This window comes from Oncorhynchus masou, chromosome 13, assembly GCF_036934945.1.
Source record: "Oncorhynchus masou masou isolate Uvic2021 chromosome 13, UVic_Omas_1.1, whole genome shotgun sequence".
NCBI lineage: Eukaryota > Metazoa > Chordata > Actinopteri > Salmoniformes > Salmonidae > Oncorhynchus > Oncorhynchus masou.
This window is the reverse complement of record NC_088224.1, coordinates 17,312,451-17,336,540: the sequence shown is the minus strand read 5'-3', so window position 1 is coordinate 17,336,540 and position 24,090 is coordinate 17,312,451. Positions and strand designations below refer to the sequence as shown.

At 39.8% G+C, this 24,090-nt stretch overlaps 3 protein-coding genes across 7 annotated transcripts; 2 read left to right on the top strand and 1 right to left on the bottom strand.

Annotated features, from left to right (window-relative positions):
* The first annotated feature begins 3,120 nt into the window (after nucleotides 1–3,120).
* LOC135551814 (homeobox protein Dlx5a-like) lies at nucleotides 3,121–5,091 on the top strand. The gene is made up of 3 exons (XM_064983045.1): nucleotides 3,121–3,692; nucleotides 4,136–4,320; nucleotides 4,616–5,091. Exons 1-3 carry the CDS (start codon nucleotides 3,329–3,331, stop codon nucleotides 4,925–4,927), a joined length of 861 nt encoding a protein of 286 aa, XP_064839117.1. The 5' UTR covers nucleotides 3,121–3,328; the 3' UTR covers nucleotides 4,928–5,091.
* A 1,630-nt stretch (nucleotides 5,092–6,721) lies between these two features.
* Nucleotides 6,722–22,221, top strand: LOC135551811 (mucin-2-like). Of its 5 annotated transcripts, none has more exons than XR_010457379.1 (3): nucleotides 6,722–7,151; nucleotides 20,172–20,247; nucleotides 21,588–22,221. XR_010457379.1 is itself a non-coding variant. In XM_064983042.1 (3 exons), the coding sequence occupies exons 2-3, from the start codon at nucleotides 20,232–20,234 to the stop codon at nucleotides 21,598–21,600; spliced, it is 1,059 nt and encodes a 352-aa protein (XP_064839114.1). In that variant the 5' UTR covers nucleotides 6,722–7,151; nucleotides 20,172–20,231; the 3' UTR covers nucleotides 21,601–22,221. The 5 variants fall into 5 exon arrangements, 2 of the variants coding, with proteins under 2 accessions (XP_064839114.1, XP_064839115.1); XM_064983042.1 differs by having other exon boundaries at nucleotides 20,558–22,221; XR_010457381.1 differs by lacking the exon at nucleotides 6,722–7,151 and adding an exon at nucleotides 8,538–8,736.
* On the bottom strand, nucleotides 8,738–11,910 carry dlx6a (distal-less homeobox 6a). Its single transcript, XM_064983044.1, has 3 exons — nucleotides 11,323–11,910; nucleotides 10,468–10,661; nucleotides 8,738–9,742 (listed from the first exon to the last, which is right to left on the bottom strand). Exons 1-3 carry the CDS (start codon nucleotides 11,633–11,635, stop codon nucleotides 9,500–9,502), a joined length of 750 nt encoding a protein of 249 aa, XP_064839116.1. The 5' UTR covers nucleotides 11,636–11,910; the 3' UTR covers nucleotides 8,738–9,499.
* Nucleotides 22,222–24,090: the final 1,869 nt, after the last annotated feature.

Here is a 24,090-nt window from a genome sequence, read left to right as displayed (position 1 = left end):
TGAAGTAAATACAGTAGATAGTAGATAGATATACTCGGTACAGTAGGTAGATACAATAGGTTCAGTAAGTAGGTACAGCCGGTACACTAGGTACAGTAGGTTAAGTAGGCACAGTAGGGGAAGTAGGTAGATACATTTGGTACAGGATATGCAGTAGATAGAGTAGGTGTTACAGTAGGTACAGTAAGTAGATAGTAGGTGAAGTAGATGCAGTAGGTAGGGTGGGTAGGTAGGTACAGTAGGTAGATACAATTGGTAGGTACAGTGTGTAGATACAGTAGGTACAGTAGATAGATACAGTAGGTACATTAGATAGATACATTAGCTACAGTAGGTACAGTAGTTTAAGGAGGTACAGTAGGGAATGTAGGTAGGTGCAGTAGGTACAGTACATAGATACAGTAGGTGAAGTAGATACTTTAGGTACAGTAGGTTAAGTAGATACAATACGTACAGTAGGTTAAGTAGATACAGTATGTTAAGTAGATACAGTCGGTACAGTAGGGTAGGTAGATACAGTAGGTGAAGTAGATACAGTAGATGTAGTACGTACAGTAGATACAGTAGGTGGAGTAGATACAGTAGATGTAGTACGTACAGTAGATACAGTAGGTACAGTAGGATGCTAAAGTAGGTGAGGTAGGTACAATAGATACAGTAGATGTAGTAGGTACAGTAGACACATTAGGTAGATAAAGTAGATACAGTAGGTGAAGTCAGTACAGTAGGTAGCTAAAGTAGTTAGATACAGTAGATTCAGTAGGTAAAGTAGGTTGTATTGCAATCATTTATAATGTCAAAATATGTTTGTTTATATAACCAAATATGGAGTGTCGTTGAGCAACTATCTTCATTTACTGCCATCAAGCCCGGTATGTACTTCCAAAAAAATGTACAAGCAACTGAAAAAAATATATTGTTTGGAAATAATGTGCATTTTTTGCATGCTCCAAATCCGCTTCTTCAAAAAGATCACTCTAAAACGTCATTCAAAAAATGTATGTAGTTCTGTCCTTGAGCTGTTCTTGCCTATTAATGTTCTGTATTATGTCATGTTTCATGTTTTGTGTGGACCCCAGGAAGAGTAGCTGCTGCTTTTGCAACAGCTAGTGGGGATCCTAATAAAATACCAAAAATACCCTATATGGTCTACTTAATCTACTTACAAAAAATAATATATATTATTGCAATATTATTGTGCTCCGTGTGGCGTGTGTGAAACAACAGGTTGACATGACATTCATACACTGTTGTAAGCGATAAAATCGATGATGTTTCGGGATACTGTACTGCTGCTGGATCAGCCGACCTGTGGGTGGCAGTAATGAGTGGTTTTATTGGAGGTGCCTAAGAGGTGGATTTGGGAATGCACAACAATACAGATTATTTCCAGACAATTTCTTCGGTTGTTTGTGAATTTTTATTTAGACCTTTTTTTGGAAGTACATACTAGACGTGACCCCAGTAAATTAATATCGTTGCTCAGCGGAACTTCATGTGTGGTGGGTAACTCATCTATTTTGACATTATAATGCTTGTAAAGCTGTCTAATGGGAAAATGATTAGCAAACTGGCATCGAGAGGAGACTTGTCATATGTATCTTTCTCCTCCTCTGCGGAGATTCTGGTTGGGACTAACATACTATACTGAGTTGATGAACCCAGCCAACTCCCTATTAAAAATGTACTTCCACTTGAATTCCACTTGTAGGTCGACCTGAAATAGGAAAGATGTGGCCAGAGGTTAGAGAGGCAGACCAGTATCCGGAAAGTTGTGGACAAACTCGGAACTGCTGAGGGCTGCTGTGTCCGATCCTGGGAACCATCTCCTTCCATTGTGCCCTTGAGCAAGTCACTTTACCCCTAAAAACTGCTCTCGATCCAGGAGTGCTGCTACCTGGTGGCTAACCCTGTGCCTCTCCAAGTGTGTGTGTATTTGTTGGGATAGAGATAGACGCATTTCTGTTTCTCACAAAAGTAATTCTAGTCTGTTCAGAGGACTCATCCCATTCACTTCTTAGGTAATATGCACAAAATAATTAAATCGTTAGACTATACCTCATGGTAATATAGGCCTATAGGTATCCAATGAATAGACCTATAACAATTAAATAAACCTTCATTATTTTGGATTGATTGATTACTTACGGTATGCAACAATAGCCTACCTACACTTTAAGTATCCGGCTACAAATTATACCCGGTCCCCACAGTGATAGGAATGAATGTCTTGTTGCGTGTGGCGGTGCTGATTCTACTGCAAGCATCAAGGGAATCGTACATTCCCTCATTCACCACAGAGCGGCGCCATTTTACCACAATACGCGCGTTGTTCAGGTGCGTGCACCATCCACAAACCCTTCAGAGCTTCGTCGTTTTATTAAGTAAATGCATGTTGTATTGTTTTAATGCGTTTTGGTGAGGATTAACGTGCGTGTTGTTGACGAACAAATCATCGAGTTTAATAAAGTACTTTCCATAGAGTTTCACCGTGGTAAGAGACGTGTCTAATAATGAATTTGATGCAGAAATGTTAATCTTTATGACGTAGACCTTGCTGTAATTTTAAAATGAACATAGGCCTACAAATGAATGATCTAAGGACTCTTCTGAACAGATATATTTTATACATTGGACATATAGGCCTGTCGACTCACAATATGGAGTAAAAACAAACAAAAACTATTTGTTTTATGGCGCATGTGAGTGACTGGTTATTTATTTATAAATATGCTAGTAAAACAGAAATCTAGTTTGATATTTTCGTTGCATTACCTGCATTTTATTTGGAGGCAATCGAAACAGTTTCATTTCTGAATGTGCATCAAGTCCAATCAACATTAAGATAAATACTGTAGTCATTTCTTTATTTTGTTTCGTTTGTCAAAGGCAGATAATACAACCAACAGTCGTAATGTTTTAATACTGAAGCTCATGATAGACTAATATATCCATGTGGACGTTTTGGAAACTGTAATTTACCCCCCTAAATTGTCCACCGATGACATGACACACAGTTTAATTGCCCATTTTGATTGATAGTAAAAACACAACAAAGTATAGCTTGAGTCGTATATCGCCTATGGCAAACTGGTCGAGCGAGTTGGGGTGTATGCTGCCTGCGCGCCTTGGCCAATGGAACCAGATCCTCCCTGCAGTGCGTAAGAGCGCAATTTAGGATTTAACCAGGTCTTTGCTGTGGAGCTGGCAGCAGTTCGAGAGAGCCCGTCGGCGAAAGCACACATCACACAATGCAAGTGTAGTCTTCACTCAGTCTTCAGACGTCTCAGTGGAAACAGACTTCCCTTTAACGTTGCTGCTTCGAACTATGACTGGAGTATTCGACCGAAGGATTCCGAGTATCAAACCTGCCGACTTCCAGAACCCTTTTCAGCTTTCCACCACCATGCATCACCCGTCTCAGGAATCTCCTACGCTACCCGAGTCTACGGCCACGGATTCTGGCTACTACAGCCCTGCTGGAGCAGTGCACCATGGCTATTGTTCGCCTAACTCCACCTCGTATGGGAAACCTCTCAATGCCTATCAGTACCAGTACCACGGCGTAAACGGATCTGCGGGAAATTACCCTGCAAAAACATACCCAGACTACAGCGCATACACAGCCTCTGCTTACCACCAATATGCTGGAACTTATAGCAGAGTACAACCACAACCATTAAGTCCGCAAGGTAATTCGCCTACATTATTATTCTTGTTGTTGTTATTATTGTTGTTATTATTTAATCAAGTGTGTGCTTTGTTCGAGCTCTCACACATTTTTTTACATGCGAATAGCCTATTTCAAGCAAAGATATTTTCCATCATGGTAAAAAAAAAAAAAAAAAAAATTTGGTAAAGGGGCACACATTTTTCTGAAAAGTAATTCTGTAAAAATGACAAACTTTTCCTTTACCGGTTAGACTATTTGCTATACGCACTTGCTTCAATCTACTTCAATCTCTATAAATCGACAGAGAGCCCTCCCTAAGAGACATTTGTCCACGGGATGTCCTTTTGATTTGATCTCTCTGAAATAGATGGTATAACCAGGAAATATGACAGCATTATGTAAATACTTTATACTGAGTTCGTTTATACACCACATATAAAGTAATTTCTTTATTTATTTCAGAAAAAGAGGTAGCAGAACCTGAAGTGAGGATGGTAAACGGAAAGCCCAAGAAAATCAGAAAACCAAGAACAATCTACTCCAGTTTTCAGCTCGCCGCCCTGCAGCGGAGATTTCAGAACACACAGTACCTCGCGCTGCCTGAGAGAGCAGAGCTTGCGGCTTCGTTGGGACTCACGCAAACGCAGGTAAATAGCTTACTATTCTTCAACTTTATTGTCTGTTCAAAGTTGCATTCTATTTTGTTTATTTATTTAAATCAAAATGATCACTTGTTCTCTGTTGTTATCCTTCACTGGAATTGTCCGTTCAAAATTGCATTACGTTTACAATATACATTTCATGCGTAATGTGTGCGTAATTAACGAGAACACGTCGCCCCAATGCTTACATCATATGAATACTTTAGTATTATGGAATTTGTGGGTTTTAACATGCTTTTATTTATGAACTCGTTTTAACATAATTCTCATCCATCCCCAGGTGAAAATATGGTTCCAGAACAAAAGGTCGAAACTGAAGAAAATCATGAAGAATGGCGAACTCCCACCGGAACACAGCCCGAGCTCCAGCGATCCCATGGCTTGCAACTCTCCTCATTCACCCGCCGTCTGGGACACGCAGGGCCCGTCCAGGCCTCACAGCCACCAGGCACAGAACAACAACTCGGCGGCATCAACCTTTTTGGAAAACTCCGCCTCTTGGTACTCCGCGGCTGGTGCCATGAATTCTCACCTCCAGACCCCCAACTCGATACAGCACTCTTTGGTTCTCGGATCGGGGACGTTATACTGAAACCCAGTTCAACAAATATTTCATTGTATGGGACTCGTGTTTAACAGATTCAGAGGAATATGCAATGTATTGATGACAGTCATAGAAGAACGTGTATAATGTGTAAATGTGTGCATGTAATTTATTGCATTTTGGAAGACTAATTAAACGTTTTAAATGGACAATGGAACCCAGACACTTTCAATGGCGCCCTCCTGAATTAACACTTTAAGGCAATTGTTTTGCTGATACCCACAAATCCCTCATAATTACTGATATAGCATGTAGGCCTAGATAGGCTATTCGTGTCATGTCAAGTTATTCATTTGAAAACTACAACCAGTTTTATGGTTATGTGCATATAAACATGCCCATAGTAAATAGTTTTCAGCGGATCCATAACCGACTAAACAGAACCTATATCGAAGAGAGAAGCATCATTGAGTGTATAATAATTAACATTTTTGAAGGGAGTGTTTTGAATTACAATTGAATTTGGATGGATTGATTGCAGGTATCATATCATATTCATCGTTTTGAAATATTTATTTCTGAAAGACAAATACCCAAGGAATGGCATTATATTGTTAACTCTATTAAACAGTCATAAGAAAACATATAATTTAGTTTTTTCTTGCTGTTCGTGTAAACCAAACAATGAAATGTTGTGCACAACATTGATTCTATTTTCTTCCAGGTTAATTCTAGTTTTAGGTTTATGTTAAGACAAACAAATCAAATAGATTAGGTCGTATTATTATTAGGCTATTATTATTCATTCAAGCGTGTTACAGTGAAGCACATTTCAGTCTTGTGTTTTGGAGTTGCATCTGGATTCTGAACTTCCCCAAAGAATATGGGTGTCGGTCTGGCAGACAGTCTGCAGCAGTGCTCTCTTTGTGTCCCCTACAATTAGCTGCTTTGACTGGCAGACAGGAGGCGAAGGGGCGGCAGTAGATCTGAGACAATCCGCATTCCTGTGGGGGCAGATCGGCTCCAGAGCTCTGCCACTCCCGCGGCCACAGCCCACCTCCGTCAGACGTTCCGGGTAAAATCAAATCTTCAGCATTTGAACATATCATTAGGCCTACTACCAGTGTTGCCACTGCAAACCACTAAACAAATAGGCCTACTGCACTGAAGCGAACATCTTGTTCCAGACTTTACATAAAGCATGTTATCATTATGCATCAATAGCCTATTTAAACGAATTAACTAAGAAACAATCACACTACAACACACACACACACACACACACACACACACACACACACACACACACACACACACACACACACACACACACACACACACACACACACACACACACACACACACACACACACACACACACACACACACACACAGGGAGAGGACACGTTTAACACCAGTTTGAGATAGCCTGGACACATGATAATGTTGTTAAGCGTCTGACCTAAGGATTCACAATACATAATGCACCAATGTTGACATGGTTGTGCATATAACTGAATACTCGACTCATCTCTCTGGTTTTCCCAAGGGCCTGACTGTCCTGGCTGAATATAGCCTTAGCAAGCAAGCGATGCACTTGGACATGTTCAGCTGAAATAATTGTGCAAAAAATAAAACGGTTTGCTGAACGCTTATCCAAAACACGAACGTGGTTTATATCAACCTAATTTCTACATGTCACGTGCTTCCGTAATTACATTGCCAGTAGGCTACTCGAGAAATCTACGTTTGATTTTCATATTACTGTTTATTCTCTCTCCCCACCCGTCCCCCAACACACACGTACAGGCACACACGCACACACACACACACGCCATTATATCGAGAGCCCCGTTAAATTCCAACTGAACATTTTCCACTCAGCCAGTTCCCTTGCAAATCGAGTCTAAATAATGACAGTTAGCTTTACTAGCTTCAACTATAACACTCAACAATAATTATACTCCAGGATTAGGCCACCATTATCATAATCTGGACATTGACAATTACCTATAATTTGCAAAGATGCGCTTGCTTCTTGATTGCAGAAGGCTTTTTTCTAGCTCACCATCACTAAACAGTGACAGTAATAACAGCTAATTTTGCAGGCAATATATAAGAGGTACCGCGGTGTAAATAGACTTTCACACCTGGATGTGCTTACTCAACCACGAGCAGTAGAACCGTGTTCTGTCGGAGACAGTGTTCCCATTCGAAGCCCAAGCTTGTTGATCATTGCTAACACTATTGTAGGCTAAAGAATCGTTTGAAGGTAAGGCTATATTTGTTTTATTTATCATGATGAAGCTACCTCAGTAGCCTAGCTAGGTCGTTGCGCTCTATGAATCCCTATGAAGGATTGTTACACACTTTTGTTTAATAATGTTATAACCTACCTTATTTTAGGTGACACTATTGATTGTGTTTTACTAGGCTTTGGGAAGTTATGTGATAAATAGCAGCATGCATTCAACACTAGCCTATACTAGCAGCCTAAATTGCCTTTTTATTCTACCCTATCTATTTGTCAGGTGTTTTTATTTGTCCGACGGGGCAAATGTATTTATTTCTAAAGACCACCTTTGCCAATTCGGATTTTAGAATCAATTGCAATCATGACGCCAAACTGCTAAAATACTAGGGATAGCCTGAAACCTATAGTGATATCCGGCAGTTATAATATACCCTGGATATATGGTCTGTCTCCTAACCTACAGCAGACTAACATACTGCATCAATCTATCTTAGCCGGAAAACCACAAAGATGTGGGAGTGTTGACATCTCCCTCCCTTACCATATCTCTCTCTCTCCATCTCTCTCTCTCGATGTAAATATTCAATTCATCGTGGCCTCCCAAGAGCTCTTGTCCTCGTGTTTTCATTTGTTCTCTTCTGTTCCCTCTCCCTGTCTCATCAAGTCGCTATATCTATTTTTGTTAATTTAAATCAATTACATGAAATAATATGAAACCTTTGCATTGTTTGGGTCTTTTCACAACTTGGATGACTCCACCAATGAGAAATAGCATTCTGGCTATTGCAACTATTTGCATATCCTATAAAATTCCGTTTTTATGACGATATAGGTTTATTGTAAAAAAAAAAAAAAAAAATGATTTGCCCAAGTCCTTCGAGTGTGAAAAGACCACACCGCACACTTTCTGCTTTACGAGTTACTCTCGGACAATATAGGAAAGTTATTAAGCGAAACGTTATTTACGGGGGTTTGGGGAATAACTATATATACAAATATAGGCCTATAGATATGGTCGTGATAGGGCCTGTTTTGGTCAGATGGAGCCCATGCAGGTATACTGTGCCAGTGGAGCATTCACGACTTGACAGCTGCAGACACTTTCTCTTTTATTTTTACATTGTAATTTCTGATAATATCCCAACTGTTCACTACTCTCAGCAATTTGTATATGAATAACCGAATAATTTCCCTCTTTTGTTCCGCGTCTGTGCTACCTCAAATCCAAATAAAGATGCCTTTTAGTATTAAAAGTGGTAGAAAATTACAGGTAATTATCTTTGACGGTAAAAACGCTGTAATCAGCGGGCTACATCAAAAATTACCCTAATTATGCCTGCATTTATGAGAATGGAAAAAAGCCTCACTTGGATAAAACCCATAAATTGTCCCAAATATCTCCTTCATATTGAACGGGACTGCAGCTGGATGCTTTGTTCAAGATCGATCCCGTGGAGCTTGGCATTTAGCGTCTTGCATTAGGACGGGCAGAGAGGAGAAAAACATTGTGTCAATACTTCTAATAATTGAGGCAGAAAATGACAAGATTAACAGGACAAGGAGCTACCATCTTTTTCATGATAAATTGAGAGAGGGGAGCAGGGTAAGTTCATTTCCTCTGGTGTTGTTTAATATATATTGACAATTTTGTTCGTTTGCAGTGCATTGACAATGTCTATTTTATAAAGAGGAAACATAATGTTATGACGAATAGCCTGTAACTTTTTCATGAAAAAACATATGGGACCTGCATTTTAGAACGTCCATATGACATCTTGACAAGGAACGATTCATCAGTCATTTTTACATATATCAACCATCTTCATATTGCAGTACAAAACACGATACTTCGTTTTAAGTCATGGATTAATCAATTTATACATAAAAGTGGATGTACAACTAAAATCGAAGAATATATTTACAGACAGACAGATTGCTTTGTTTTGCATGAAAAAAAAAACACAGTCAAAAGAGCAGTTAAGATTTCAACAATATATCATGGCATCATGTTCAACCCGCAAAAAACGCGTGAGTGTTGTCCATTCTGTGCCCAAGTGACGGGCTGAATGTCAGTGATATTTTTGGTATATTGACAGTCAAATGTTGACATGAATGAAAGCAACAAAGGCAATCCCACTGAACAGTCATTGGTAAATTAATACGTTTCGTTCCTTTAGGGTGTGTCATATCACAGTCTTTGCCTCAAGTATCCATCAAAAGCAGCCGACCCTGTCTCCAATGAATCTCTCTGTTCGAACGGGGCACCCCTTTTGTCTCGAGGCTGACGGAAATCAATTGTGCAGGTAAAACTATGAAGGTTCGAACGTCTTGAGTCAGACCTCGGGCCTTCCCGCCCTTTACGCAGTCTATCTCTGCATTGTCTCTTGATGTGGGGAGGAGTACCAGTGAGAATACCCGGGCATGTAGCCGTTGGCCGCCATGTTAACCCCTTTGCTGGACGCTGACACGTCCCATATTGGAGGAATTGCTGGAGAGCGGGGAGACAGACCGATGGAACCAGGCATAGTAGGGTCGCTCTCGTGCGGGTTGCCACCTGCCTTCAGCAGCTTCTTGAACTTTGACCTTTTATTCTGGAACCATATCTTTACCTGCACAAGATGGTAGGAAGGCAAAGGAAAACCAGATGACAGATAACGATTATATCATTAATGCATTTATTCATCTATTAACATTTTTATAAATAGGCGTATAGACCAACTGATATGTTGAATATGAGTTAGGAGGCCTACATAACATTACTACAATACATTCGCGCAGGCCTACATTCAAACCTGCACCTTAGATGCTGCTGCCTTATATACATAGGCATGGAATCACTGGTCACTTTAATAATGTTGACATATTGCTTTACTTATTTCATATGTATATACTGTATTCCATTCTACTGTATTTTAGTCAATGCCACTCCGACATTGCTCGTCCTAAAATGTAGATATTTGTTAATTCCATTATTTTATTTTTAGATTTGTGTGTCTTGTTGTGAATTATTAGATATTACTGCACTGTTGGAGCTAGGAACACAAGCATTTCGCTACACCTGCAATAACATCTGCTAAATATTTGTATTTGATTTGATTTGATAGGTTTAAAAAAAGTAAATATTATGAAGGAATCCTAAATTGGTCAACAACAAAAACACAATACCCAGACCAATTTTAGCGTATAGGGTAGTAATAACAATAATAATCACAATATTAATAGGCCTACTAATAACACTAATAAATAATAATAATACATGATAATAAAGCGCCAACAACAATATAATAATGTATACCCTTTTGTATAATAATTTATGTTTTGAGAATAGGCCTACCTGTGTCTGTGTTAGTCCGAGAGAAGCAGCCAGCTCAGCGCGTTCTGGCAGGGCGAGGTATTGTGTTTGCTGAAAACGGTGATTTAAAGCTTGAAGCTGCAAACTAGAATAAATCGTCCGAGGTTTGCGAATCTTCTTGCCTTTCCCGTTGAAACGAATTTCTCCGTTTTCAATCACTGTGGTTTTCTGCTGCTCTGCAACAAAAAAGGGCAATGTTAGTCCATTAAGGACAAACATATTCCACAACAAATAGGCCTAGTTTATAATTCCCCTAGTATAACTAATTTAATATAATATAATAGTTCCAAATCAATTTAAATGTCTAAATATCTAATAAGGAAAATATATGAGAAAACCAATGATAGGCCTTCTCTAATAAATTCAGACCACCAATACATATTCACGTCTCACATTCGCTTAATCCAGTCCACCATTATTGTAATCATCATCGAATCTTCTGCCATATTTAGGATATTGCTCGTAATGACATGCCAATTAAATGTTAATTATAACTTTCAAAGCGAATAGACCGTTTAATTCCTGGAATAATTCGTGAGGATTCCTCGCTTGTCATTATCATTATACCCTGTGCAAAGAATGGCCATAGAATAGGATCTATAACAAAAAGAAACAACATGCACTAAATATAATATAGAAAAAATAGGCAACATATAAATTGTCATTCAGTTACAATTTTAAATTAGTTTCCCATTCAACTGTCTGCTGAACGTTTATTGTGCTTTATCATTTACTTGGCCGATTTTAGAAAAATATATATGTCACTTGCTTTGTTATCGCTGCACGATGAAAACGACATTGAGCATATTTCTTGTCATGAATGGGAAAGCATCTTACCTGTGCCGTCTAACCTTGTCTGACCACCAGTGGTGTTATTGTGGTAGGACGGCAGGTACGGGCTGTGGTGGGGGTGGCTCACGTAGGAATACGGTAGCGACCTGTTGTAAGAATTGTTGCCGGAGTACGGAGAGTTATCGTGCTGATGGTGAGCTGGGTGCGACCCGGAATGGAGACAGTGCAGCGGGTAGTGGCTGGCAGCCATCGACGGAGAGCTCTGTTGTGAGTGAGACTGCTGACCAAACTCCATGAAAGCCGACTTGGACGAGTCCTGAGCCTCCAGACCGTTAGCCATCGTAGTCATGGTCATCATCAAATGTTCTGCCTTGAGAGCACTCGCCCCCTCTCTCAAGTCCAAATGGATTCTCTCGCTGTGTTGTTGTCTCTCTTCTCAGCGAACAGATATTGTCATATTAAGACCCGAATTACTCAGTTACTTCGATTTTTTTTCTCCTCTGGTATTCTTACTTGGTATGGCGCAAGTTGGGCATAAGTTAATGCAGAGATTTAAGGTGGATTCTGTTAAAATTGAATCCTTGCTTCCAGACTTGATGCAGACACTACAAGTAAAATGGTTTGTCTCCAAAGGGCAACGCCTTCCGATTGGTCATTCAACCCAACGTCATCAGTTGTGTGCTTCACTATTCTTCAGTGTGAGTTAACCCACCTTACCAGCTCCCACTAAAGCCACAACTATGGTGGGAGAACCTCATAATTCCTACGGAGAATATAGTCAAACGCAAGGTATAATAATTATGCCAGCCCTTTGGAATAGTCTCTTTGTTTTAGGAGTAATTCTCAACCCCAAATTACGCAAAACGTATTCCACACCAATTTGATTTAGCCTAATGAACTAATATCATTTGAACACACCATATCATCACCCTGGAAATATACTTACACCATTTCTATACAGTCGTAATCATTAGGTTATTCGAAGAATAATTGCATGCGACGAATCAACAAGATGACAAAAACACTGTATTGCAGATAGGAAGGATGGATGTCGTGGTAAACTGACAGTATCATGTATCCCGTTTGAAATAAGATGCGTGATAGCCTACAGTCGGAAATATATGCAAATTATACAGTGCGGTTTGGCAAATTCTTTTGCAATATAAACTATCAGTGCAAATGCAATAATACATCTCCCAATTCTACTTTCATAAAACCTGTCGTTAAAAAAACATTGTCAACGCGTTTTTTTTCTTCATAGTGTGGGATTCATTTATTTCAAAACGGTGATGAAAAAGCAATTATGGTCGCAATCAGTTATAACTAAAACCTCTTTGATTAACCACCACACTTTATTTAAATTGGAGCTATAAAATTAAGAACATTTCGCCTGTAATGATTATGGACTGGGTTTGTTTTGGGAAGGTAGAATAAAACTGAATATAGCATAAATTATCCCCTAATTATACGTCAGTATCGCCTCAATTATCCTCTTATCAAAAATGGTTGTCTAAATGCAGCGTTTAGTTTCAATGTTCTCCCTTTCTATAACAAGAACTTGGTACCTTGCTATTATTGCCAGGCTTGTTATTTACTTTGGGGGATTTAAAAAGTGCACAACCCAGCCGGATAATCATTTTCCAGCAGTGGACCAAGAGAGAAGCACAGAGACGGTTGGTAGATATTAAATATATGAAATACCTTTTAATATTGGATTTTAAACCAAGGCTTTCATATGAAAACGAAATATTTTAAGGTTACTTCTATATGGACATCAGGAATGTAGGTAAGATACCTATGAGCCATGTCTTCTGCATGATGGATTTTACCCATTTTTGTTTGTAAAGGCTACATAGGGATCTATGTATTTGTTTAGATACATTAAATAAGGTAGGAATCAATGCAATTCTTAGTAACCTTATGGGACTTAGAACAGGTATATTAGCCTATACGTCGTCATCCCTGAATGATCTAACATATAATGTCTCATCCCGAGTTCCACCTCAACACGCAGGAGAGAAACCAGATCCATACCTTTTCTAATCGGCTTCGAATGGCACAAGGCAAACGTTGATGGGCTTTTCTGTGCTGTTACTTGCATGCTTTACTATCTCGGTACTTGATTAGTTGAGACATCATAGTTTATGACCTTTTGGAGACCGCAGCATAAACACCTACCGTGACAGTTTAATGACCTCCGAACATGGTTTCTGTGTAATGTGGAAGTGTAGCCTAGCGTGTCCCGCAGGCGCGAAAGGAAGCTGTACACCAATGGAGATTAATTGAAGTGGTGAAAATAATGAAGATCACTGTTTTTTTGTTTGTTTTAAATGGTCTGAAGACACAGTGTTATGATGGACGTAGGCTATCCCCCCTCCCCATAAACATAACATTTCGCATTTTGAAATAGTCTTGAGGCGATTTATATTTCTTAGTAGTAAGCTGTACATGCAATCAATGTATACAATTGTTATTACCTACATGTATTATTTTGAGAGGAAATATATTTGCTTATATTGATGCTGTGCAATTTTATAAAGCATACATACATACATACATACATACATACACACACACACACACACACACACACACACACACACACACACACACACACACACACACACACACACACACACACACACACACACACACACACACACACACACACACACATACACACATACACACATACATACATACATACATACATACATACATACATACATACATACATACATACATACATACATACATACATACATGCATACATGCATACATACATAGGCCTGGTTACATATATTGCTCTCTGTTCAAGGCCTAAAAGGCTATAGTTCAAATTTTTGGGGGCCTGATTCAGAGGAGATTATGCTGCAAATTTACCAAAAGTTAATGGGAAATGTTAAAATGAACAAATGGCAGCTATGAAAAAGTATTTTAGTTTCCCTGAGTAGGCGATTGACCTCCACCGTCAAATCAATGGTTGTGATGATTTACAGAAGTGGTATTTAATTCAAGCTGTGAAAGACGACTCTAAAATAACTCAAACATCAAACCACTGGGAATAGGCATGGGATTCCTAAACTGGAACTGCATGGGCTATGAGTTACTTAGTCCACGCAAAAATAGGCTGCATGTTGGAGCAACATAACACACAATATTGATATACCACATTAATAATAATAACAACAACAACGGTAGTCGCTCTGGATAAGAGCGTCTGCTAAATGTCTTAAATGTAAATGTAAATGTTACTGTCAATAATGATTAGTAAAAGCATATTGTCTTATAAGTCTCTTCTAAAAGGAACTATGTGTATGTGCCTGCGCGCGCGCGCGTGTGTGTGTGTATATATGTGTGACTGTGTCGGTCTTTGTGTCACGTGTATTTGTGGCGTTTTGCGTCTCGGTGTTTAAAATGGATACACATGTTAAATCATATTTGAACGTTAACATGTAGCCCGCACTAAAACATTCATATTTCTGCCAAGTGCTGGGACTTTGCGGTAGCTCGCTCTAACAGCTATTGGCAAGCCACCTCATTGAACTCTGCTTGTAGAGCTCTGCTTTCAGGAGCATTTGGGGCGTGGGGACTTGCCAGTCTAGCAGAAGCAGTTAAAAGTGTCTCTCTTCTCCAGAACTTAAACCCACTGGGTCTTCACAGACTTAAAGACGTCGATGCTTTTCCGTAGCTGCAGTGTGAGGGAAGTGGCTTGGGGAAAGCGAACGTAGAGGAATGCCACACGCAGCTGTCTAACAGTAATAGTGCAATACAAATCAGAAGGGTAGCATCTGAGTTTTCAGTTCCCCATACATCACCAGACCGCGTTCCTTGTTTGCTTATAGCAGCGCTACCCCTTCTAACACCATAGCGCACAACATTTTACGAGCTTTTACGCAAAACGAATGTGCGTAAAAGTGTGGAATGTAAATCATCTAGGCATCCACACCACAGGAGGCTGGTGAGGGGAGGACTGCTCATAATAATGTATGGAATGGAATTGAATGGTATCAAACACATGGAAAACTAGTGTTTGATACCATTCAATTTATTCCGTTCCAGTCATTACGTTGAGCCCGTCCTCCCCAATTAAGGTGTCTCCAGCCACCTGTGGTCCACACGTAATATCACGGTCACATTAGCAAAACAACAGTGATTGCTGGTTATTTGCATGTTGAAATGAATAGACTACACTGATCTGACTCATTTCAACGGAAGTCAATGGTTCTTTCTCAATCATCAGAATCAAATCAAAATCAATCAAATTGTATTGGTCACATACACGTGTTTAGCAGATGTTAATGCGAGTGTAGCGAAATGCTTGTGTTTCTAGCTCTGACAGTGAAGTAATATCTAACAAGTAATATCAACAATTTCACAACATATACCCAATACACACACATCTAAGTGAAGGAATGGAATTAAGAATATATAAATATTTGGACGAGCAATGTCCGAATCATATAGGCATAATGCAGCAAGTGCAACTCGACCCATACATGACCATTTCTAAGAGCATAGCACAGCAAGATAGGTGAAGGCATATAGGCTACAACTAGACAGACTGGCGATGAGTGATGTCGAAAAAAAGTAACTTGTTTTGGCCTCAATTATGACAAATAAACAAGGAACTGCACCATTAGCCTCCATAGTCAAATGGATTTCATTCAAAACAGTCGAAACTACTGCACTAAAAAGGTGACTCATACACACCATTTTAATTAATCTCGCCTGTTTTCTTTTTCTCGCATTTTGTGGAAACACTCGATGTTTATTTTTTTTTAAATGATTACTACGTTGACTGAGACAGTCTGAAGCTGAAATATAAACTGAGCATTGGAAATGAACGAACGAACAACTGAAAGCACCAATAAATCGATTTTCTGATAATTTTATCATAATTGTGAATAAGCGAAACACCCAGAATGCATTGTTTTATTGTGGGGATTAATGTTCACTGATAAAGATATTGTACCTGCAAACACAATTCATCAGGTGCCAAGTCAAAACCTAAAAAAAATCGCATTTTCTATCAAATTAATTTATGATGAGGTTGACTTTCTCTAATGGTTTATAGGTGGATTTCAAGTGAATGTCTTGCTAATATTGAAAACATACTGATGATAACATGTACTTTTATGCCATGGTCTTATTGGTTATGCAAATACACAATTAATCTCAAACAATATGGCCTAATGTTATCTCAGAGACGTATATACAAGTGCACAGTGTTTTTACAGGCTAGTCTAATGAGTCAGGCCTATCACTAATTTACAAATTGGACGATTTAATTCCAACAAGATGTCTACGCCGCAATTAATCGAAATGAAGCTGCTGGCTATGCCGAACACCTTTTATCTTCGACTGGGACAAATAAGAACGCCGTGGCTTCCTTACCCTTTAGTGCTTGTTCTCTCTCTCGACTTAATACGCAACATTATTAGATCTGACAGCACACAGCTCGGGTTTGAAGGAGAGGATTTCGCAGAGAGATGACAGACAGGAAGGCCAGCAATCATGGGCTTTTTTTATCAGAATATACTGTTCGATGCCGTTTATCCCTGATGATAGAAAATTGCTCTGTTGCCAGGACGCTGCTGCCGAAATAGAGGGCAAGAGCAATTTCCATTTTCCAGTTTGAAAGGCATTGAAATGAATTAGTAAAATGGAGAAAAAAATCGTCCTGGTAAACAAAGGGGGGCAAACAAAGATACCCTTTTTCTTCCCGTGATCCCATTTTTCATTTAGTCATTTTTTCGTTTGCAGCCACATCGAGTGAGGCCTTCGGTTCAACACTTGCAAATCACACAGCCTTCTAATGTACTTCAAAGGCAATAATTAATTTCCAAACCTCCTGAAATATAATTGGAGAGGTAGGCTTCGTGTGTTAATCATAGCCGTCGTTTTTGTTGTATTTACGATGTCGTATGGATGTCTTTCATCCTCGATATCCATACTGTAAATAGTCATTTTTTTGCCATTCTTGAAGATAGTATGTATTCACAGCCTATTATGTGCAACTGAAAAACTAAAACAAAAAACTAAAAGTAAAAAATGGACACAAACACGTATAGGCATGGACAACAACTTTTTTACAATAGATAAATCATATAAGAATGAAGAATTCAGCTGCATGAATGAGAAGCAACACCTCAGAACTACAGCTCTAGCTTTGGTCTGCATTGGCACAGTTTGTCAGATGAGAAATGTAATGGAGTCGAATGATGGGTTTGCATGTCATCTTGTACACTGAGGCCACTGTTGTTAGGCGTGCAGAGGGCGACTACATGAGGATAAATTTAGGATAAACAGATTCCCATGTGTGCATAAGTCTTAGAACTGTCAATGGTGCCCAAAAAGTCCATGTAGATTTTCTCCGCTGTTGCAGTCTACATCACAAAACAATACGTTTACAATTTCACATATATATTCACATAAGATTCCTTTTGAATAAATGATTTGTAGTCTATTATCATTGTGGTTAATATGATTATTTTATAGACCTACATAAATAGTATCATCATCATTATTACATTGTTTTATTACAAATGATTACATTAGCCGTTATTTGACACACACACACACAGGTGGGTGATATAAAACAGAAACCATGTGGCAATAACAGGCCTATTTCCCATGTAGGCTCTCCGCGTAAACGTTTTCCTGGGTTGAGTGTTGGCTAATATGGTGCTGCAACTGATTAGAAGAACCCTTTAATCCGCGAAGACTATGATAATGCGCCTTTGATCTTCTACTATAAAACAAAAACATCTACATATTCATTTTGGAGATCCCGTGGCGGGGCCTTCCACTGAAGAGCAATTAGGCTATTGTGCATTGAGTCTGAATAAGCAGGTGGCTATAACTCCCAACAGGGTATTCCTATAAAGTTGTCCATAATGCTCTGCCTATTCTACCCCATACGGCGATGTAAATTACAATCACCGGAATGTATCAGTAGTTACGATGCAAGAGACAATACTTCTTTGACAAATCATGGGAGGCTAAATTGGGGTCATGAGCTGGTAATTCACGAGATAGATAGATCAGTGCACACGTTCGTGCAGAGCAGAGTCTGCTGACCTTGTCTCAGAAAATAGATTGCATTTAATTTTTTGTAAAAACAAAACAAACGAATGAGTGACAAAAGTTGGGATGAGGGATATGGAAAACTAACACAAATCGTTTTTTTTTATGTCGATATAATTTTTCTTTAGTTGATAGGGAGTGGGACAGTGCACATTGCTGTTTTCCATCACATACCATTTTATTTGACAGTTCCTGAGCAGGTAAAAGAAGACAAAAAAAATGACAATTCTCACCAGAAAGTTCTAAAAAATATCCTAAATGTTTTTAAATCTTCCATTATAACCAACATTTGGCGAAATTCTGATATGACCAAGTTGCTTGTGTATGCATGTGTCCTGCCGAAAGACCTAAAGACATCTACACACGAACGGAATACATGTTAGTTAGCCTGTAGATCCTACCCTCTGGAAGGTATATGTGAACAGACGTGGTGTAAAAAAACTTCAGACCTAATCATATATGTGACATACAGCCTAGAACATAACCACTATACACAGACCCTTATGAAAATACTACGAGAATCGCATTTCTTTATTTTTTTCAGAAAAAAATATGCAATGCATTTCTAAAAAGCAAAATTACGAATATAAGGCATGAAAATAAAACAATTTGCATTTTTAATTTCCTAGGGTTGGGGAAGGCCTACATTATTACCTCCAAAATCTAAAATAGTTATACAAAATTGAGAGAAATTAAATTCCCTGATACAGCAGAACCAACTGGATATTGCAGTTGGACAGATCAGAACCAACTGCACATTGCACATAATCTGCAAAAATAAAATTATTAATAAACGTAGGAGCAAATTGACCTACATTTGACTAAAGTGGGAACGATGGAGGAAGTGGCACACACAATACATTAATGGCTATAACAAAAGGTGCATGTAATTTAAGAGCACAGAGTGAGCTGAGGCAGAGAAAAAAAAATCACACCTGGTCAAATACCCTGTGACTGACAACCCAACTCATTCACTGGGCTGCCAAGGTTCTCATGAAAACGACACTGCAGGAGTTGTCAGATGATATATCCTAACTATTGTCTACTATGCCCCCATAAACACCTACCTGAAACTGAATTTTGAACAAGGGTTTTTCTCATGGCCAATGTTTTGAAACCTGAATCAATAGTTATAAGTCAACTAGATCATTCTCACTCTGAAAAAGGCATTTGTTGTTTTCATGCACATTCGAGGAGTTGTCTCCTTTGTCCATAACATCCTTATCCCAATGTTTCAGTAAAATGCAAAACAGGCTATACATTTTCCATAAAGAGATAGAGAGATCAGCCCCAACTAAGTGCATGGAGAGGACAAAACATTCCTATTATCATTATTCCTCTGAGTAGAGGTGTGTTAACTGGATTCAACACTAATCTGAGGATAATACATGTTGACTTTCTGAGCTCTGGATCACAGAACAATAAGAGCATTAGTTTTGTGGTCACTCTAGACTAGAGCATTGGCATTGCTAGCCATATCATTTCCTAGAAAGTCCATAAGATCTTATTTTCATTTGTTCCAACTGCCATTTTCAAGTTGAGGGTTTTTATTCTTTTTGACTTCTGGCCATTTGACCCTAACTACAGCCTGTAGCCATCAGTGACCCTTGGAAATGCAACAAACCTCACCAAAGGCCTTATTCAATAAAACTCAAAGAGACTGAATGAGGGCTTAACTAATGACTTACCTTATCTTAAATTATGAATATACAATTACCCAAAAGTCAACGATGCTATCTAATACAACCAAAAATGTCTCATTCACCTTCCTTATGTTAAGTTCTTCTAGTTTTGTTTCTTGATAGATGTACAGTTGCATTGGATTAACCTGCAAACCAGACTCTATCTTGATGTATGAAGGCTAGATGTTTTTCCTGTCACGTGAGTATTGTCATCACCATGGCAATCACATCCAGATTCAATCACGAAACCTTTAGAAGCCAGAGTTTTTTTTCACATTTTCTTAAATTAATTGACCATTTTACAAAATAAACTCCACTTGAATTTGAACAAGAACAACAATGGGTGAAATCGTTAAGGAAAACACAATGATTGTCTCAATATCATGAGATAAGAAGATAAATGGCAAATACTTCAATAAAATGTTATGATTAACAATTTTTATTCAATTTCCCTGTCCTCGTTTTGATTTCACCATCTCTCCACTCTCCACTCCATTTTAACTCTTGAGTGTTATTATCTATTTCTACCCACCACTGTCTGTCACCCTCCACTCCCAACCCTTTATTCTCTTCACCGTCTGTCACCCTCCACTCCCAACCCTTTATTCTCTTCACTGTCTGTCACCCTCCACTCCCAACCTTTTATTCTCTTCACTGTCTGTCACCCTCCACTCCCAACCCTTTATTCTCTTCACTGTCTGTCACCCTCCACTCCCAACCTTTTATTCTCTTCACTGTCTGTCACTCTCCACTCCCAACCCCTTATTCTCTTCACTGTCTGTCACCCTCCACTCCCAACCCTTTATGCTCTTCACTGTCTGTCACCCTCCACTCCCAACCCTTTATTCTCTTCACTGTCTGTCACCCTCCACTCCCAAACCTTTATTCTCTTCACTGTCTGTCACCCTCCACTCCCAACCCTTTATTCTCTTCACTGTCTGTCACCCTCCACTCCCAACCCTTTATTCTCTTCACTGTCTGTCACCCTCCACTCCCAACCCCTTATTCTCTTCACTGTCTGTCACCCTCCACTCCCAACCCTTTATTCTCTTCACTGTCTGTCACCCTCCACTCCCAACCCTTTATTCTCTTCACTGTCTGTCACACTCCACTCCCAACCTTTTATTCTCTTCACTGTCTGTCACCCTCCACTCCCAACCCTTTATTCTCTTCACTGTCTGTCACCCTCCACTCCCAACCCTTTATTCTCTTCACTGTCTGTCACCCTCCACTCCCAACCCTATATTCTCTTCACTGTCTGTCACCCTCCACTCCCAACCCTTTATTCTCTTCACTGTCTGTCACCCTCCACTCCCAACCCTTTATTCTCTTCACTGTCTGTCACCCTCCACTCCCAACCCTTTTATTCTCTTCATCACCATATCCCCTTCTTCTCTCCTCCGAATCTCCATCTTCTTTCTCTTCAAACCACCCCCTCCTCCCCCTTGCCCTCTCCTCACCCAACCCTCTGGCCCCTCTATCCTCACCCTATACCCGTGCTCCCTCCACCCACCCACTCTCCCTTGTTGGTGTCCACAGCTGCGGAGAGTGAAGGAAGAGATGACCGACCGGAGAATTGGCCCCTGGGAGAGCAGCGGGACATCCTGGTGCTATTAGGCTCGTGGCTAATAATAGGTGTTTCAGTCCAGGGAGGAGATCAATCAGGGGGAATCATGGGGAATGTTCGGCACAGCGCTTTTCCACATCAGCCCAGATGGATGAAATTACACTTGTCTGTTTTTAGTTGCATTACTCCCAAATTGGTTGTCTACTTTTTTTCTCCCTCACTCTTTCAGTATTTGCCTCTCCGTCCTTTCTCTCTCCCCTCATTCATGTGTCACTGGCCTACTAAAAGGATTTGGGCGCTTAGCCGCACTCTGCTCGATTCTCTGTCACTTGCATATGGACTCAGATAGGATGACGTGAGGTCTTGTCTTGGGTTGTTCTGGTTCCAAAGATTAGGCTGGGTTATGTGAATTTTGTTCTTTGTAAAAATGTCAATTTTAAATTGTAAAAAATCTTTATTTCAGTACACATTTGAATGCAACATTGCATCTATTCTACCACCTATAGGAGGACTAAAACAAGGTGCTTTCTAGGAATAATATCACAGCTCATGAAATACATTGAATGTAAAGTCAGTATTTCAATCTGATTGTATCAAATCTAAATAAAGAGTTGTGAAAATAATGTGATACTGAGTTGTCTTTACTAAGGAATGCTGTGGTGTAGTGTTCTGTGGTTCTATATGTAAACAAAGACAACAGTGGTGCATTGGAACCACTGGCACTCCAATGGAACTGAAGACTCTGATGACACCCCAATGGAACAGAGGACAGCTCCAAAGACACTATACATTATACATACCAATGGTAGATCCACAATAATGAAGATATACCAATATCAGGGACACACAAAGACACAAAGACAGACTGACCAGGTGAATCCAGGTGAAAGCTATGATCCCTTATTGATGTCTCTTGTTAAATCCACTTCAAATCAGTGTAGATGAAGAGGAAGAGACTGGTTAAAGAAGGATTTTTAATCCTTTTTGACAACTGAGACATGGATTGCGTGTGTGTGCCATGCAGAAGGTTAATGGAAAATACAAAATATTTAAGTGCCTTTGAATGAGGTATGGTAGTAGGTGCCAAAAGCACTGGTTTGAGTGTGTCAAGAACTGCAATGCTGCTGGGTTTTTCATGCTCAACAGTTTCCCCATGTGTATCAATAATGGTCCACCACCCAATGGACATTCAGCCAACTTGACACAACTGTGGGAAGCATTGGAGTCAACATGGGCCAGCATCCCTGCTTTCGACACCCTGTCCCTGCCCCGACGAATTGAGGCTGTTCTGAGGGCAAAAGGGGTGCAACTCAGTATTAGGAAGGTGATCCTAATGTTTTCTACATGCAGTGTAGACTGTATACATCATTTCTCCCACCACTACAAAGGGAGAACTAGCCCACTCTGGAGATTCATGACAGTGAATATATACATGCTATGCCATGTATTATTTCCAGTCCCCCATGCGCCGACCTTTACAGCATGTTCAGTGACAGCGCGTGTCAGTCAGAGAGGTGAAGTACGGAGGCTGAGAGGGCTCATTTGAAGGCAGTACATAACAGCTATTTGTGTCACTGATTTCCACCTTTGAAGATTTGACAGCCTGAAATGTTTAGTGTTTACAATAGCTCCCCTGGCAACTTGTCTCGAAGTTTGCCATTTCCCCGCTGATGTGTCTCTCGCTGCCAGCATTTTGATACTGATAACTTAAAGAGACAGAGCCATTGCTTATGTGTGAGTATAGGCTACGTAAGGGGAGCCCAATGATAACTATCGGCTACCATCGTCACACTGGCAATCACGGCGAGAAGGCACTCTGTAAAGTAACTACTCTGAATAGGATTGCAGGGGGGACGTTTTCCACCATTAAGAATCAATAGCGGCATTCTTTGTCAGGTCTCAATGCCTGCAGAGAGAACCCCTGATTTGGAGATGTTCCTCTGTATCTGATTGCGCAACATGGAGAGAGAGAGATGTCAGCAGCACTAAGAATACTGTCCACAGAAAGAGTCCTTTGACTGAAAGCTTCGGTGTCCGGGGGGAGGAAATCAGGGCCCTCTCAGAGAGTGTCTCCTTAGCAACGAGGAGAAAATTAACATTGAAATCCTGAGTTCCAAGCGAAACTAAGCTGGTTGAGATTTCCGCGGCGAGCAAAAGTGATGTTCAAAAACAGACACTGCTTCCATCCCATTTATATTGAAATGAGTATTTTCTTTATCTTGGTTGTGTGCTGGGGTGAATACAGAGAGTCTTAATGTATTTTGTTCATTTTTCTGTGTCTCACATTTCTACGGCTCTCCTCTGTGACTCGTGTTTGCATCCCACTGTGGTAAACACAACGTCGCTATGACAGAGAATGCAATTCAGAGAGCTGAAAACACCACCACTGAAGAGACAACACACACACACACACACACACACACACACACACACACACACACACACACACACACACACACACACACACACGCACGC